Consider the following 16,426-nt stretch of genomic DNA (forward strand, 5'->3'; position numbering starts at 1 on the left):
GGAGGGACCCTGGGCCTCTCAACACCTCGGGGGCGCCATCTCGCCACTGGCCTCCAGCCTTGGATCTGCACGCTCGAGGCTGGTGCCGCACTTTTATGTCCCTGCGCCTCCACCGATTGGGCAGCGCGGCGTCTCTGGCGACGACGGTGACGCGCTCCTGCTCGGCCAGCTCCGTGGCTGCTCCCCCACCCCCAGCGGGCTCTCACTCGAAGACTAAAACTCCGTCAGGACGCCCCTAAAGCGCACTCGTCTGCTCCAGCTCTGCTTAAGCCTCGTTCTTGTAAAAGGAGCAGGCGGGAGCCGCCCTGGGGGCGAGTTGGGATTGCGTGGGGCGTACTGCGAAGGTCGGGTCTGCCTGCCCCGGGGCACCGTGTTCAGCCGCAAGGATAAACTCCGCTGGTTTGCGTCGGAGCTTCAGTCCTGGCACGGTTCCAATACTGAGTCCTGGTGGTTCTGCGTTCAGTGTTCCTCCAAGACACTTCAGTGACCAGACTTCAGCCTTGCTGAAGGGCTTAAGCTTTGTTTCCTTCCACTTAGATTTAATGTGGGATGCTTTGTTTTTCAAGAAAACTCTGCAAAGCGGTAAACTCTTCTAACAGGATCAGCGAATCCGAAGAAATAGGTAGCCATTTGCCCACTTCTTCACTAGCGGTGAGTTTTCTGCCATAGAAGCTGTTGAAGCTGTAGTCAGCGATATTACCTTTCTTTGCTGTTGTTGTTCCCCACCTACTTGTCCAGGAACTCTTGGTATCTTACTCACATGTTTTCACTCCCAGTGCCAGGTCTCTCTCAGTCACTCCTGCTCCACCACTCACCTACCTGATCCTGGGAGATAGGGGTCAAATCCCAGCTTTGTCACTTCCTAACGTAAAATCCTGGGAACATTATGTAACTTTTCTAGCCTTAGTGAAAAGCTTTCCTTTTCCTATACGAGGGTTTTTCAGAGACCCCTGTATGGATACCCCACCACTTTACATTGCACTCTGGTGCTAGGATGCAATCACTGGTTAACTATTTGTAAACACCCCAGGTAGGCTCTTTCTATTGTCATTTTACCCAAATGAGCAGCGCTGTTGGGCTGGGATTCCATCAAATGACTCAAGCCTAGGTGTCCACTTGGCCAGGGGAAAGCCTGCACCTTTGTCTCACCTAAACCTTGGAGAACATCCCCTCCCACCAAAGTCCTCTTTTCCCACTGGGCCACGAGGGGAAGCCCAGCCATCTCTCACTTTGGAACTTTTGTAGGAAAGTTAGACATCAGCTTATGTAACCCCTCAAACTCCAGAGACACAGGTCAAGCTGCCGTATTACTGAGTAATTAGAAAATAATTTGATTAAGTGTCATCATCGTAAAATACAAAGTATAGTTATCCATGTGTGAGAGAGTCAGGAAAGTCTTTCCAGACGAAGTGACACTTCAGCCCCGTCCTGAGGGACCAGCAAGAGACAGTTAGGTCATGGAGGAGGAGGCAGAGGGAGGAAGATGGAGCACTCCACCAGGAAGGAATCATGACACATGCAAACAACAGAGTGAATATGAGTATGATACACTCACCAACTGCAGGAGGATAAAGAATAGAGCATATTCTGCAAGGAGGTGAATGGCTAGAGAGGCCCAGAGAGGTAGGCAGGGCCCTGAGCAAGAAGGGCTTCACAAGAATTTGAACGATTTCTAGAGGGCAATGGAAATTCACAGAAGGGCTGTCAGTAGGAACTGACAAGATCAGATCTGCATTTTAGAAAGAACACTCCAGCAAGTTAATGGAGGATAGAGGAGCCAGGCTTGAGGCAAGAATTTGGAAGGCTGAGTAATCTAGGCAAGGAGCTGAGACCTAAGTCAAGGTGCTAGGAAAGGAAGGAGCAAGGTGGACAGAGATTGGAGGGAGAAAGCAAGATGATTGTCAAGTTCAGTTTGAGGTCAAACCCAAAGACTATGAAAGATCTTCCTTTACCTCAACCCCTCCTGGAGCTTTTTGCCTACCTTTCTTCATTTTTTTATCAGCAAGTTCAAAGAAGTCCACTGATGTCTCATTTTTCACTTCACATTCACTTCTTAAGCAACTATGTTTGGGGGAAGAGAATGGCAAGCAGAAGTCCTTCACTTCTGCCGATGGCCCTGGCAGGTCCCATAGAATTCTGTGGTTAGAAAAGGGAATTGCGTGACTGATCCCAGGAGCAGGGATAGGGGTGCCAGGCAGATGAAATAACAGATATTTCTCTATAGCCAATAAACCAGGAGATGCTGTAAACCTGGAATACAAGAGCTTGGGTGGATGTGATGCTTCATCAAGATGACTTGGCACCACTGGGGGAAGTCCAGGCTGGAAAGTAATGGTATTTCAGAAAACAGAACCCTGATTGCCTGAATTGTGCCCAGTGTTGGGAAAGAATGTATTGACAGAAGAGGGCTAGTCAGTATTAAGCACAAAGAAAAAAAGTCAAAGGTGAGTAAGCATAATGTGCACCATTTAACTAATGATTTAGCTTTGATTCCTTGCCTAATCATTGTGGATGCCCATCTTGCAGGTGTGAAGGCCAGGGGCCTGAAACTTTCTCTCTGAAAGATGGGGTACCATATTTTAGTTCTTGGCTTTCTGCAGAAGCAAGTCCTGAGACAAAGATTCTAGTGCCAGGATTTATTTGGAGATGAAGGCAAACACCAGTAGGAGATTGGAAAGCGAGACAAGGAACGGAAGGTGGACCAGGTAAACAAGGAAGGGAAGCGTACTGTCACGCCAACTGCCCCTATGGGTCACTGGAGCTTAATCATGCTGGGAAAGCCAGTGTAAAATATACACATCAGCTATCCAAACCAGTGAGCGAGGGAGCTGAGATATCTGCACACCAACTCCTGTCAATCACTGGTTGAAGGCTGCCCCCTGGGGTATGATAAATTCTACACTCTTGGCTTACTAAGGAGGCAGCTTAAATGGGCTCCAGGGAAAAGAGAAGGCGCTCAGGCATATAAATGCTGGTGCTGGCAGTTGGAAGTTGGACTAGATTGCTGAACAGTTAGAAAGCACTGACAATGACCAAGATTAGACACAGAGTCTAGAGTCACTTCTTCTTCCTCTTTCCCAAGCATTCGGCTCCTCTCTGCTCAGCCTAGTCCTCCTGAGTTCCCAGCCCAGCTCACCCTCCCCAACGTATCCTGGAACACCCAGTGCTTAATAAAATAAGAATATCCCCACCACCACCATCAACCCCACACAAAGACTAAGTTACTAAAAGAAATTTCTTCTTCAGAGGCGTCATTGGTCCTGCAACATTACCATTGCTGTTACTAAGGAGATTTGGGGAGGCACAAAGCCGCTCTTACAGAATGAAGCAGCGCCTTCTTTTGTGCCTTCTGAATAAAACCAAGGACACCGTGTGGAGTCAGTATGCACCAAATAGTAATTATGCATATTTGTGTCTTTAATAATAGTCACACATATTGAACATACCAGAGAACAGAGAGTTTAGTGTTTAACTCTTTCAAATGAACGTGAAACAAAAAAAAATAATAATAATAAATCACTTCACAAATATTATAATAAAAGCCAGATGAAGAATTGTAGAAAAATAATATTACACAGTGGCCTTAGAAAGGTGTTTCTGACAGTCCCACCTATTAACATTCCTAGCACCACAAGCAATTGCTACTTTGACACCAATATTGTTTCCTGAAAAGTTAAAAACTCACCACCATTCTCTGGTGTCAATCACGGTGGCAGATAAAGGGCAAGAAGGAGCAATTAGCATCATGCCAGGCAAACAACAGTCACTCAAAGTTTGTATTAATGGCAAAAGTGTGTCATCATACTTGACTTAGAGATGAACCAGTAGGCCTGAAATATAAACCATGGCTGAAGATATTCCCAAATGCAACACAAAGTTTTTATTGCTAGGTTATATTAGGAATTAGTTTCCAAATTTCAGTACACTGGAGTCATAAGGTAAAAAGATATAGTTAGGATAACTTAAAGGAAGTATGCCCAAGCTCCATCTTACAGTTTGTGGCTCCAAAGTTTTTTGTAAGTTGCTTGAACTTACTCTGCACTTTACATAGAAAGTTTTATAAATGGAGGTATGGTTCTTGGGCCAACTCATAACAGCCCGTTTAACACATAATGTAGAAAAGTGGTAGCATTAGTTGTACCTCAGAACTGCTAGTTAAGTGTTGGTGCGCTGGGGTGCTATTCTCCTTAATCTGCTCCTCTTGAATTTAATGTTCCCCTGGATGAGCTCAGCCACTTCCCCTGGTTGAACCATCGCTCACCAATGACTCCAAGATCTATATCTCTACTTACCACTTTTGCTGAAAGCTCCAGAGCAATATTATATATCCAGCTATTGAATGGACTGTTTCACCTGGAATACCCCCATTCACTTAAAATTCAGCAAGCCCCAAACTAACCTCATTATATCTACTCTTCCCTCACTTTCTTATACTCGCTCCTTTTTTTGTTCACTTGTTCATGCACCATTGTTAAAATCTTGGGATCATCCCACAGCCCACCAATTTCATGATGCTATGTATTTGAAGAAGCTATTTCTCTGTCTTGAACCATCCTCTCTCCCAAACCCAGGACCAGAAAAACTCCTCTTCATTCTTTAAGACCCAGCTCAAGTGTTATGAGGGAGGATTTCTCATCCCCTTGACTGCCAAACCCTAGAGCAAACAGAACCAGTGTCCCCAAGTCTACTCGTTTAAAAGTGCTTCCATAACTATGTGGTTGTTCCCTGGAGTTGCACTTCCCTTTCTGTCCTCTATTTGTGACTTCTCTTTAGTCTTGCCTACTGAACTGTCAGCTGTTCCAGGCCAGGAATGCTCTTATACCTACTGTCACCCCCTAGAGCCTCACCGAGTCCTCACACAGGGGAAATGGCAGCAGCATGGCAGAGATAGTGCGTCTGGATTCAGACAACCCAGGATGTAAATCTAATTCCTAACACTCCTTCTTCTATCTAGGGGGATCCTGAGATGCATCAAAATTTTAATCATTTAACATTATATAAACTTCCATCTCCTAAACTCAATGGAAAACCTACTTTCTGTGAAAGCTGTATTTGCTGGTTCTGTTCCTCATTAACACTTAAAATGAGGATTTTTTTCATTAGCTCTCTCAGGGGACAAACAGAAGATGATACAGTTCCTCTAAGGGGTAGAACCATGAAATTAATGTTTCAAGGAGATTTTCTGAAATCCTACAGGTTGAGTCATAATTCCTAGCAACAGCTCTAATTCTATATTCTTAATTGCTGTTGGGCTATTTTTCTTCTTTTTTATTTCTGCTGTGTGCCTTGTTTCAAATCAGATCCTCAAAAAAAGAGGATAATTAAACATGATAGTTAAGCCACTTGATTAATACTGCATCTTATTGAGGAGGAATGATGATTAATGGGTTTTTTAAACAATAGCAAGTGAAAATTTTGTTAAAAGCTATTTCTAGAAAGCATCACTGGATCTGCAGCTCATTTTCACAGGATGTAAGCAATAGCTATCATCAATCTTACACTGTTTTGAAAAATGCTTTAATAAGGTTTGTTTTTTTTTTAAATTACCACTTGAGGCTATTAGTTTTGAGCACAAAAAAAAAAGTTGTCTATTCTTATGTTAATTTTACATTGCTTCTATTTTATAAAGTTCATGCTCTGATAAAGACAAATTCTAGCAATTACAGTTGAAATTTCAGCTTGTAGGCAATGGAACAGAGGAAGTCTGTGGCGTTTGAAATATGATGATCATACCTCTCTGAGGAAAAGACTACACAATGAGGTAAACAAGTAGGATCAGAAGGTAAAAGTCAGATCTTGACCAACCAGACTATTAAAAAAAAGAAAATACCACTAAGGAGTCACGCGCTGGCTTCTTCAAGATAGTGGCCACTGAAGATGGTTGTGGCTTAGAAGTGGCTGCAGAGACTGCAGTTGCTCCACCTAGGGATTCCTGAGGCCACTTTAGTGGAAGATGCAGGTTCCTTCATGGTACACCCTGGGAATGAGACTGCAGATACAGTACTAAAGAAACTGAATGAACGGTACTAGAGTATACATTTATGGAACTGAACCTTGCTTAAAAAGAAAAGGAGGCTAAAAGGTCAGATTCATGAAATTAAGATGACTTTAGAAATTCTAAAATACATGCAGGAGAAGAGTCCACCAATTACTGGAGTTCTTAATGGCAGATAGTCTGCATTGCAAAGCTTCAGTTCCTCCTACGGTTGGGGGCTAATGCAATGCTTGAATATGATATTGATGAAGTTCTGGCAGTGTTGGTAAAGAATTTATCAACTGCCACAAAGAATCTTGATTCTCTTGAGGAAGACCTTGATTTTTGGAGGATCAATTTACAACCACTGAAGTCCGTACAGCCAGGGTTTAAAACTGGGATATAAAAAGAAACAAAAATGATTCTACCAAGAACAAAGCATAAGGCTGGCAATTAAAAATGTGGTTCAGTTTTCCAAACATATTCTTTTAAATATTCCAAAGTTTATCCCTAAAAACTGACCTAACTTTGAATGATTTTTAACAGTAAGAATGATAATTAAAACTTTTTTTAAAGACATTTTTTAATTTATTTATAAAAACAAAATTAGTTTCAAATACTTCATTGAATTAGCAGTATTTTTATTTTTTTCTCATTTCCAACAAAGTAAATGCTGCTGTCATCATTTCTTTTTGTTTGTTTGTTTGTCATAGCAAAAGTCTTTGCTACAACAGCTGAAAACTGATGTGTGTTTGGAGGGTGAATTCTGGACACTTTAGCACAGTTTACTTTTTCTTTATTGGCTAATGTTACTCTCCTCTCAAATTTGATGTGGTTAAGTCAGTTGACAGGAAGGAAAAGTTAGTTCAATATTTGCAAACTTGTTTACTGCATGTGGGGCATTATGGTAGTTATTTGTATTATATAAATAGAGTTTCATGAATTACTTCTTAGCCAATAACTATTTATTATAATATTCTGTACTTTTCAGAAAATGGTGACTTGCCTTTCCAAACTTTAAGAGGACTATTGAGACAATACTTCTTACCCCCAGTAAGTGCAGAAGGCCTTTGCAATGCCAGCATAAGGGAGATTTCAGCCAATAGGAAATGACAAAATTACTCGAAACTCCAAACTCTTAGCTAAAGTGAATTTGTATTTCTTAGTAGTTCCCCAAAGCAGCTGAACAGAAATATTAGATACTTTTAAATATGCAATGGTTGAAAAGACTTGTGAGCTTTTTTATTCACAATAAAACCTCATGGGAATAGCGGAGCATCGCCATGGAAAGCTATTAATACAGTGGCTAGTAGTGGGTGATACAGATTTTGGTAAAAACACAAATGTCTTATTACAGTTTCATGTAATAAAAAGTATACTTATACAATGTTTTGTACTTGTATGTCATGATATTAAAACAGTAAAGTTAAAACTGGAAAAAAAATACCATTAAGGATATCATAAAAACATGAAATTAAGGGCAGAGTAATAAAATCTAAATTGTGTGAGAAAAATGACTGCACCATTTATAGTATACCTATAAATTTAATTGCTACATAAACTATCTTAGCAGCGAGTAACCTCTGGCAAGGCTGGGGACCACCCGGCCTGCGACTGACGGTTCATCCTGAGCCTACCTGCTCCACGGCCTTTTCTTTTCACACCACGTAACACTCATCTACATCGGCCTCTCCCACTAGGCCAAGCTCCTTGGAGTGCAGGCTCTCTGCTCTTTTCATCTTTTAAACGAAGCCGAGCATGGTACCTAACACACAGCAGGCTCTTACTAAATATTTAATGCATGAAAACTTAATTACTAAAATTTTTTTAAAGACAAAAATTCCAAAGCCCTCAAAACTAGAGAGCTATTAATTGCACCATCACTCCCTGCCAATGGAAATACCTCTGATACACGCACCTGGCCACGTCCTGCAGTAGCAGTATAGGGTACAGATTCACAATGTCAGCAGTTTGAGTCCCTCTCCGCCAATAATCTCCTAATACATAATCAAAAATTGTCAAGCAGGTTACATCAGCTCAGTTGGCTGATCAGAACAGCGACCCATCTCTGACAGTGACAATAGTAAGGGATCTGTTACAGGTAAAGATGGGTTGTAAACTACTTTTTTTCTTACGTATAAATGGTATTTACAAAATAACACAAAAGATCAAAATAATGAAAATCATTACAATCCTGCCATTAACATTTTGGTGTGTTTCCTTTAAATCTTTTCACATAATTTGAATGAGATATTACCAGTTTTGCGTCCTGCTTACATTATTCCGAGCATTTTCCATGTTAGTAAATTTTTCTCAAAAACATCACTTTTTTAAAAAGTATATTTTATTGATTATGCTATTACAGTTGCCCCATTTTTTTCTCCCCTTTATTCCCCTCTGCCCTGCACGCCCTGCCCCCCCGCCACCAGGATTCCTCACCCTCCCCACCTTAGTTCATGTCCATGGGTTGTTACATGTAAGTTCTTTGGCTTCTCCATTTCCTCTGCTATTCTTGACCTCCCCCTGTCTGTTTTGTACCTGCCATTTATGCTGCTTATACCCTGTACCTTTTCCCCCATTCTTCCCCCTCCCCCTCCCTGATGATCACCCTCCATGTGATCTCCATTTGTGTGATTCTGTTCCTGTTCTAAAAAACATCACTTTTAATGGCTGCATATTTTTGTCTCATGGAATACCATAGCACAACATATTTTTCACTATAATAAATGCTTGATAAAATCATATTTTTACATATTTTTAGATTTTTATATGGAAATATAGTATAATAAACTCACATGTACCCATCCTCCAGCTCCAGTCCATTGCCCCACCCTTGGCCCAGGTTATTTTTAAACAAATTTCAGACATTTTACAATTATATCATTTAACCTGATATTGATATAGAATATATATGTATGTGATATAGACAATATATTACATATAATCTATTTTTTATTCAAATATTCAGTCAGTCGTACATAAATCTTTGAACATATTTCTGATTCTCTCCTTAAGGCAGAGTCTAAAAAATAGAATTCCAGGTAAATGAGATGAAAATATTTTAGGGCTCATGATAATTTTGCCAGATTGCTTGCAAGAAAGGCTATATCTATTTATTCTGCCCCCAGCAACACGAAAGCACCCCTTTCACTGCAGTCTACCACACCTAGTTATTTATTTTTTAAGTATATTTTATTGATTATATTACAGTTGACTCAAATTTTTTTCTCCCCTTTATCCCTCTGTTGCCCTGGACCGCCCCTCCCCACACACTCCAGCCTCCCCCTCCCCTCAGTTCATGTCCATGGATAGTACATGTAAGTTCTTAGGCTTCTCCATTTCGTATACTATTCTTAACCTCCCCCTGTCTATTTTATGCCTACCATTTATTCTTCTTATTCCCTGTGTATTACCCCCCTTCTGCTCCTCCCCGTCTCAATTGATAACCCTCCATGTGATCTCCATTTCTGTGATTCTATTCCTGTTCTAGCTGTTTGCTTAGTTTTTGTTTGTCTTAGATTCAGTTGTTGATAGTTGTGAGTTTGTTGTGATTTTACTGTTCAGTTTTTGATCTTTTTCTTAGATAAGTCCCTTTAACATTTCATATAATAAGGGCTTGGTGATGATGAACACCTTTAACTTGACCTTATCTGGGAAGCACTTTATCTGCCCTTCCATTCCAAATGATAGTTTTGCTGGAGAGAGTAATCTTGGATGTAGGTCCTTGCCTTTCATGACTTTGAATACTTCTTGCCAGGCCCTTCTTGTCTGTAAGGTTTCTCCTGAGAAATCATCTGATAGGCTTATGGGCACTCCTTTGTAAGTAACTCTCTCCTTTCCTCTTGTTGCTTTTGAGATTCTCTCCTTATCTTTAATCTTGGGTAACTTAATTATGATGTGCCTTCGTGTGTTCCTCCTTGGGTCCACTTTCTTTGGGACTCCCTGGGCTTTCTTGACTTCCTGAAGGTCTATTTCTTTCGCCAGATTGGGGAAGTTCTCCTTCATTGTTTGTTCAAATAAGTTTTCAATTTCTTGCTCTTCCTCTTCTCCTTCTGGCATCCCTATGATTCAGATGTTGGACCATTTAAAATTGTCCCAGAGGTTCCTAAGCCTCTCCTCATTTTTTTGAATTCTTGTTTCTTCATTCTGTTCCAGTTGGATGTTTATTTCTTCCTTTTGTTCCAAATCATTGAGTCCCGGTTTCCTTCCCATCCCTGTTGGTTCCCTCTATATTTTCCTTTCTTTTCCCACTGTGTATAGCCTTCATTTCATTTCTCCCTTTATTTTGCAACTGAGCTCAATCAATTCTGTGAGCATCCTGATTACTAGTGATTTGAACTCTGCATCAGATAGGTTGTCTATCTCCTTGTCGCTTATTTCTTTTCCTGGAATTTTGATCTGTTCTTTCATTTGGGCCATATTTCTTTGTCTTGGCACACGTATTACATTGTAAGGGTGGAGCCTCAGGTATTTGCCAGGGTGGGGCAACCCTCTTTGCTATCTTGTCGCACTGTGAGTGGGGAGGGGTCAGAGAGAGAAGAGTGCTGCTCATTCGCTCCACTCCAGCCCCACTTTCTGTCACTTCCCTTGGATAGCCATGTATAGCAAAATTGCCAAAAAATATTTTAATGTTCCTCAACATCATTAATCATCAGAGAAGTGAAAATTAAAGCCACAATTTAAAGAAAAAGACTGACAATATCAAGTAATGCAAGGATAGGGAGCACCTAGGGCTCTCCTATACTCCCCTATATTCCGGGTGGGAGTGTAAATTATGATAAGCAATGAAAAAGTACAAACTACAGACCCATGCTTCAACACTGATGTATCAGACATAAAGTCCTGTGAAAGAAGTCATACACAAATATGCATACAATGACATTCCTATTTGGTTAATTTACAAAGCCTTCCTGGAGAAGCTAAGTTTCAGAGTTAGTTTTAGCAACTGTTTAACTTCCAAAACACTACACAGAAATAGAGTCTACATTTTGCCAGTTTTGATCAATTAACATGGTAGTGGAAGCCAGTGCACTTAGATAAGTGAACACAATTAAAGAAGTAAGATTGTAAAGTAAAAATATTTTTACTGGTGGATAACATGAAATTATACCTAGAAAAATCTTAGAGCATCAACGATAAAGCAAATTTAAACAACAGAATTCACTAAGGTAGGAGGATATAAAATGAATTGGCAAAAACAGCTTTCACGTATAAAAAATAATAACCAGTTAAAGGATTTAATGGAAGAGAAAAACTCTATGACAGTAGCAACATCAAAGACAAAATACTTAAGATTAAATTCGAAAAGTGTTCAAAATCTCTAAGAACACATTAAAACATTTCTGAAGCACAAAAATAGACTTGAACAAATGAAAAGACATCCTTTGTTCTTGGACAGGACATTCTTATGTCAGTTCTTACTAATTTGTACGTTTAATGCAATCCCAATAAAAATACCAGGAAGCTTTTTTGCTACTGGAACTGGGAAACTGATACTGAAGTTCATTTGGAAAAACAAACACAAAAGAACAGCCGGGAAAACACTGAAAATGAAAAACTATGAGGGGCAATTAGCCCTATCAGAAATTAAATTACACAGCCTCTGTATTTAAGTCTGTGCTCCTGGTAATGAAGAGGCAGACCAATGGAGTGGAAAGGAGTGAAGAAGATAGGGAACGGAGTTAAGTTTTGAGTACACATTTTTAATGGTTTAGATTTCTGGAAGCATGTTAATGTTCTACATATTCAAAAAATAGAATTAAATTTTAGACTAAAAAGAAAAACATGCTCTGTAAGGAAATTATTGAGACAACTGGAAAGATTGGCATATGGACCGTAAAGTAGTAAATCAGTGTTACATTTTCTGAAATTGGTAACTCTACTGTTGTTATGTAAGAGACAGTCCTTATTGCTAGGGAATATACGCTTATGTATTGAGGGTTAAAAGCCTTAATTGCCCTTTGCAACCTATTCTCAAAAGAATGAAAAAAGTTGTATATGTATATAAATATGTATGTATGTAGCACACACAAATTTTTTAAATGTCAAAATGTTAAAAATTGGTTAATTCTGGTACAAGGTAAATATTCTTGCTGCTTTAAACTCACATATGTCCATTTGTATGTCACATTTTCAGGTGGTAAGAGCATTGTAGTTTAACTATTTTTGTATAAATGCCTCAAAAATCTCAATGTGTGTCTGCCTTTCAGATGTCAGAATAGTGTGGCGTTTTGTCAGTGCATTAAAAGGGGCTATCTAATGAAATGCAGTTTGAAGAAATGTAGGTTAAAATGTTCTTGGAAAGACAAAACAAACACAAAAAGACACGGAACACTCAGAATGTCAAAATAAATACCAAGGTGAACATGTATGCCATGATGTGGGGACTAAAATGTTGGACTATACAATTTGGGGTTCTAATTCAACAATTTTTGTTAATCATTCAGAGAATAGTAATTGGAGAAATATGTACCTAATTGTTGAGAGGTTATGTCTTGGAAGAGGATCACAGGGGAGAGGATACCTATTTCAACGTCTGAATTTTGAAGAATATGTATTGCCCTTACAACTTAAAAACAACTAAAATAAGATTTAGCCATGTTAAAGAAACACAAGTGTACATGATGATAGTATGTGAACTGGCTCACAAGAGATCAAACTAAAATTCTAGTATTTTCTTATCTAGCTAATAAACATTATTAAAAAATATTAAAAGGGAGTGAGATACGCACATGGTGAAAGGTGGACATTTTTCATTCAAGAACATGGAAACTCTTTGGGCTCAAAAAACAAAATCTTTATTCTATAAAACTTTTGTAATCTTTATGGTAGTTAACTTTAAAAGAAAATACAAACTACTATGACTATATGGTAGATATGAAAAAGGACATCAGATTACACTGGGGGAAAGACATTTTTAAGTGGTACATCTCAACAGAAAAACTTTACGAGACTTTTTTTTTTTAATCCTCCCTGACGATACACTGATTTTTAGAGAAGGGGGAGATAGAGAAACATCGTTCAGTTCCCTCCTGCATGTGCCCGGACTAGGAATCAAACCCACAATCTATGTATTTGCCCTGATGGGGGAGCAAGCACTGCAAGTATCTGGTATGAGGCTCAATGTTCCAACCAACTGCGCCAGCCAGCCAGGGCACAACAGGAGACATTTTAATTCAACTTTTCTAATAAAGAGCTTTTCTCTTTATTAAAACATGAAAGTTTCTTCTTGAACCTTTTTATATGTACAATTTATCAAACTGGCAATTCCCTTAGTAACAGGCTGACAGATGAAATGGGTAAAGCAATGTACATGTAAGATTAGAAGGCTAATTTGGGTATTACTGCATAGGGAGAGTATTGGTACACAGGCTCCAAATTTACTGCAAAACTACACTAACTTAATCATAGATTTGCAGTTGCATCATTCTACCTGCCATCTAATGGTGGAAGCACCACCTTGTGGCAAAAGAGCTTCTCAATTACAGTCAAGGCAGCTGGTTGCTGCGAGAGAACTCACTCTGTGGGTTTCCAGACACTAGTGATATTCTATTTCCTGAGTGGTAGAGATGCCGTGAGTGCTCACTTTATTATTGGTTAAACCACATGACTTTCATGTTACTGCATGTTGCAATTTTAAAGGTTTAGAAAATGTATATGTACCCAAATTAAAAGTTCCATGACTACATGCTTGAATTTTCCAACACCAATTATGTTTCCTACAACTACAATGCATTCATTACCTTGTGAGTGAATTTACTAGTTATTTTTATGATAAGGAACAAAATATGAGAAAGATATAGTCTGGTAAATGACAAGAGATTTTTTCCTCCAGATGTTTTCATCGCTGCTCTCAGCCTCCAATAGCAATTGCCAGTGCTCCACAATCATCTGGAATTGCCTCTATACACCTGCACCAACTCTTCTGAAACTGTCCTAAATCCCCCTCGGTGGACTGTATCGATACAGAATACCAAGAAAACCATGGCACACTTAACTATGCAATGATATTCAATCAAAATGGTTCTTCTTTCACGTTTTATTTTCCATATTTCCAGTAAGTGACACACTAGTGACAAAATGACTTGTTCAAGAGAATTTCACCTCTTTCAGATGTGGAATCACTTTTCCTAGGAGCTAAATGCATCACATTTAGTACCTCTTTCATACTGTAGAGCACAATTTTAGAGGGAGGAAGCCTTATTCTTTTTTCTCAGGAACCTGTCAGGATGCTTCGGCAGCCACCTCCCTCACTATGACACTCGCCCAAGCTCATGTATCTCAGTGGCAGGTGCGAAGAGCCAGCAGCTGATGCTGCCCCATGCAGGGGTCTGCACTGCCCAAGACTGACACCCAGACTTGCTTCTCTTCCATCATGGAGAGCAACTCTCATTCTTTATTTCACCTCTGCTTCATTCACACACTGGGAATGTCAAAGGACGGCAGAGGTGCCTGAGAATATTAGACAGGAGACAATGCCTTCTGTTGAGTTAATGCTGCCTGCTAAAATAATCCGTATGCTCAAGTCAGGTACAGAAAATATTTTTAAAGAAACTCATTAGAATGTTACATCACAATTCTTGACTTAGGTCATTTCAGAGGTATAGTATGAAGGCAGCCACTCTGCAAATGTTCTTTTATAATTTGACACATTCCAGGTATGACTATGCCAATAAACATGAATAGTGCTCAGTCAAGTGTTTGTTTCTGCACATGAAGAAATGTTAGACAATTGTGCTGCCAAACTCTATACCCCCCATAGGCTTTAAATATAGCTGCCTCCCAGGTGAAAAGAAGGAACACTCTCAGAGGTCTTTTAAGAGTTTCTTTTCCTCCTAGAAACAGAGGAGACAGATACAGAAAGAGAAACATGAAGAATATGAAGAATGAGAAGAATGGAGAAAACTACCACTCAGTGTAACATAATCTTCTACAAATGAAATAAAAAAGTCAGTCATTCTGACCATTTGTCCTATTTTTTTTAATACAAACATATCTAATTACTCAAAGTATAAGGTACATGTTAATCATCTCAGTCTCCGTGGCTAAAGCTATCACAAGCATTAGAAAGAGAACACACACTCAGTAACAAACAGCAAGCTTAGGCACAGTTTCATGTAGACGGCTTTACCATCAGCAAACAGAGAATCTCTAGAAATTATTAAAATTATAAAGAGGATAAGTTTTATAAGCTCTTTTTCTCATCTGTGGCTAAAAGTAACTATATTAAAATACTGATGTAGTCTTGGATTGTGAAGCAGAAATGTATAATGGATTATTTTAATCCTTATTCAAGGTTAATATTTAAGCAAAGCTCTCACTAAGATATACATTAACATATGTCAGGAAAGTAAGTCTAATTTTATAGAGCATCACCATGTAATGTTAACAACCAGATTAAAAAATGAGAAAGACCAAGGCTGTGTTATATGTCCTTGAGCTGTGAAGTGTCTCAAGCAGTGGAACCAGCTTCAGGAAATGATGCTCAGAAACAGGAATCTTAAACATTCTCTCTGCTGGGTAAGTCTCTTTCAAATTCGTCAGTTATCAGCAATACTTGAAGAATCTTCAACTGTAAACTCTTAGCCTGCAATGTTTTGATTTTTCCTGAATCTTAAAAACTACAAAGTGCCATTAAATAATTATCTTCTGTTTCTTCTTAAAGAACTAGTGTTCATGAAAGGATCATCGTCGTCATCCTGAAATGACATACAAATGTTATTTCGGTGACTGTTCCACACTTCACTGAGACAAGACAGAAGTTCTTATGGGCAAAACAATATCAGTAAAAGTAATTTTCTCCTATCACATAAGGTACACTTTTATTTTTCTATTTCCTTTATAAATCTGAATAGCTTGTCAACTTATGTTTTCTCTTCCTCCCTTACTAGCTATTTCACTGCTGAAATAAATAAGTCCAATTGAGTTCTTAGCAAGCATTAAGAATAAATATTTATCCTAGTATATGTATGTATATATATTACAATATTGACCATATACAGTTCTCTCAGCTCTTGACCTTAATAAAGACAAATAAGGTGTGCGCAAGCCAGAAAAATACTCTTCAAGTCATTTTTATTTGGATTTTGAATAGGTATTTTTCACTTTCATATTATTATTGGAGTATCTAATGTTCTGAAAACTCAGTCAAAAGAAATAATGAAGCCACATCGCCTAACTCAGAAATAGCTGTAATTTTGAGAAAGAAGAACAAAGCAGGAGGGATCACAATACCTGACATCAAACTATATTACAAGGCCACTGTAATCAAAACAGTCTGGTATGGGCATAAGAACAGACACACGGAACAATGGAACAGAGAGCCCAGAAATAAACCCATGTCTCTATGGTCAATTAATATTTGACAAAAGGGGCAGAAGCATAAAATGAAGTAAAAATAGCCTCTTCAACAGATGATGTTGGGAGATCTGGACAGCTACATGCAAAAAAAAA

The 16,426-nt window shown here is 39.0% G+C and overlaps 1 protein-coding gene and 1 pseudogene across 1 annotated transcript in view; one reads left to right on the forward strand and one right to left on the reverse strand.

Moving 5' to 3' along the window:
• The first annotated feature begins 5,952 nt into the window (after window positions 1–5,952).
• Window positions 5,953–6,418, forward strand: LOC129085886 (prefoldin subunit 3-like; annotated as a pseudogene).
• A 7,388-nt stretch (window positions 6,419–13,806) lies between these two features.
• The window catches only part of MRE11 (MRE11 homolog, double strand break repair nuclease), a 65,849-nt gene continuing 63,229 nt past the window's right edge, over window positions 13,807–16,426 (reverse strand). Inside the window, exon 19 of the mRNA XM_054592605.1 lies at window positions 13,807–15,672. Coding sequence (XP_054448580.1) covers window positions 15,616–15,672 — 57 coding nt within the window. The 3' untranslated portion in view covers window positions 13,807–15,615. The remainder of the gene's footprint in view (window positions 15,673–16,426) is intronic.

Source organism: Pteronotus mesoamericanus, unplaced genomic scaffold, assembly GCF_021234165.1.
Source record: "Pteronotus mesoamericanus isolate MK-2021 breed Mesoamerican mustached bat unplaced genomic scaffold, CSHL_Meso_final scaffold_36, whole genome shotgun sequence".
NCBI classification, from domain to species: domain Eukaryota; kingdom Metazoa; phylum Chordata; class Mammalia; order Chiroptera; family Mormoopidae; genus Pteronotus; species Pteronotus mesoamericanus.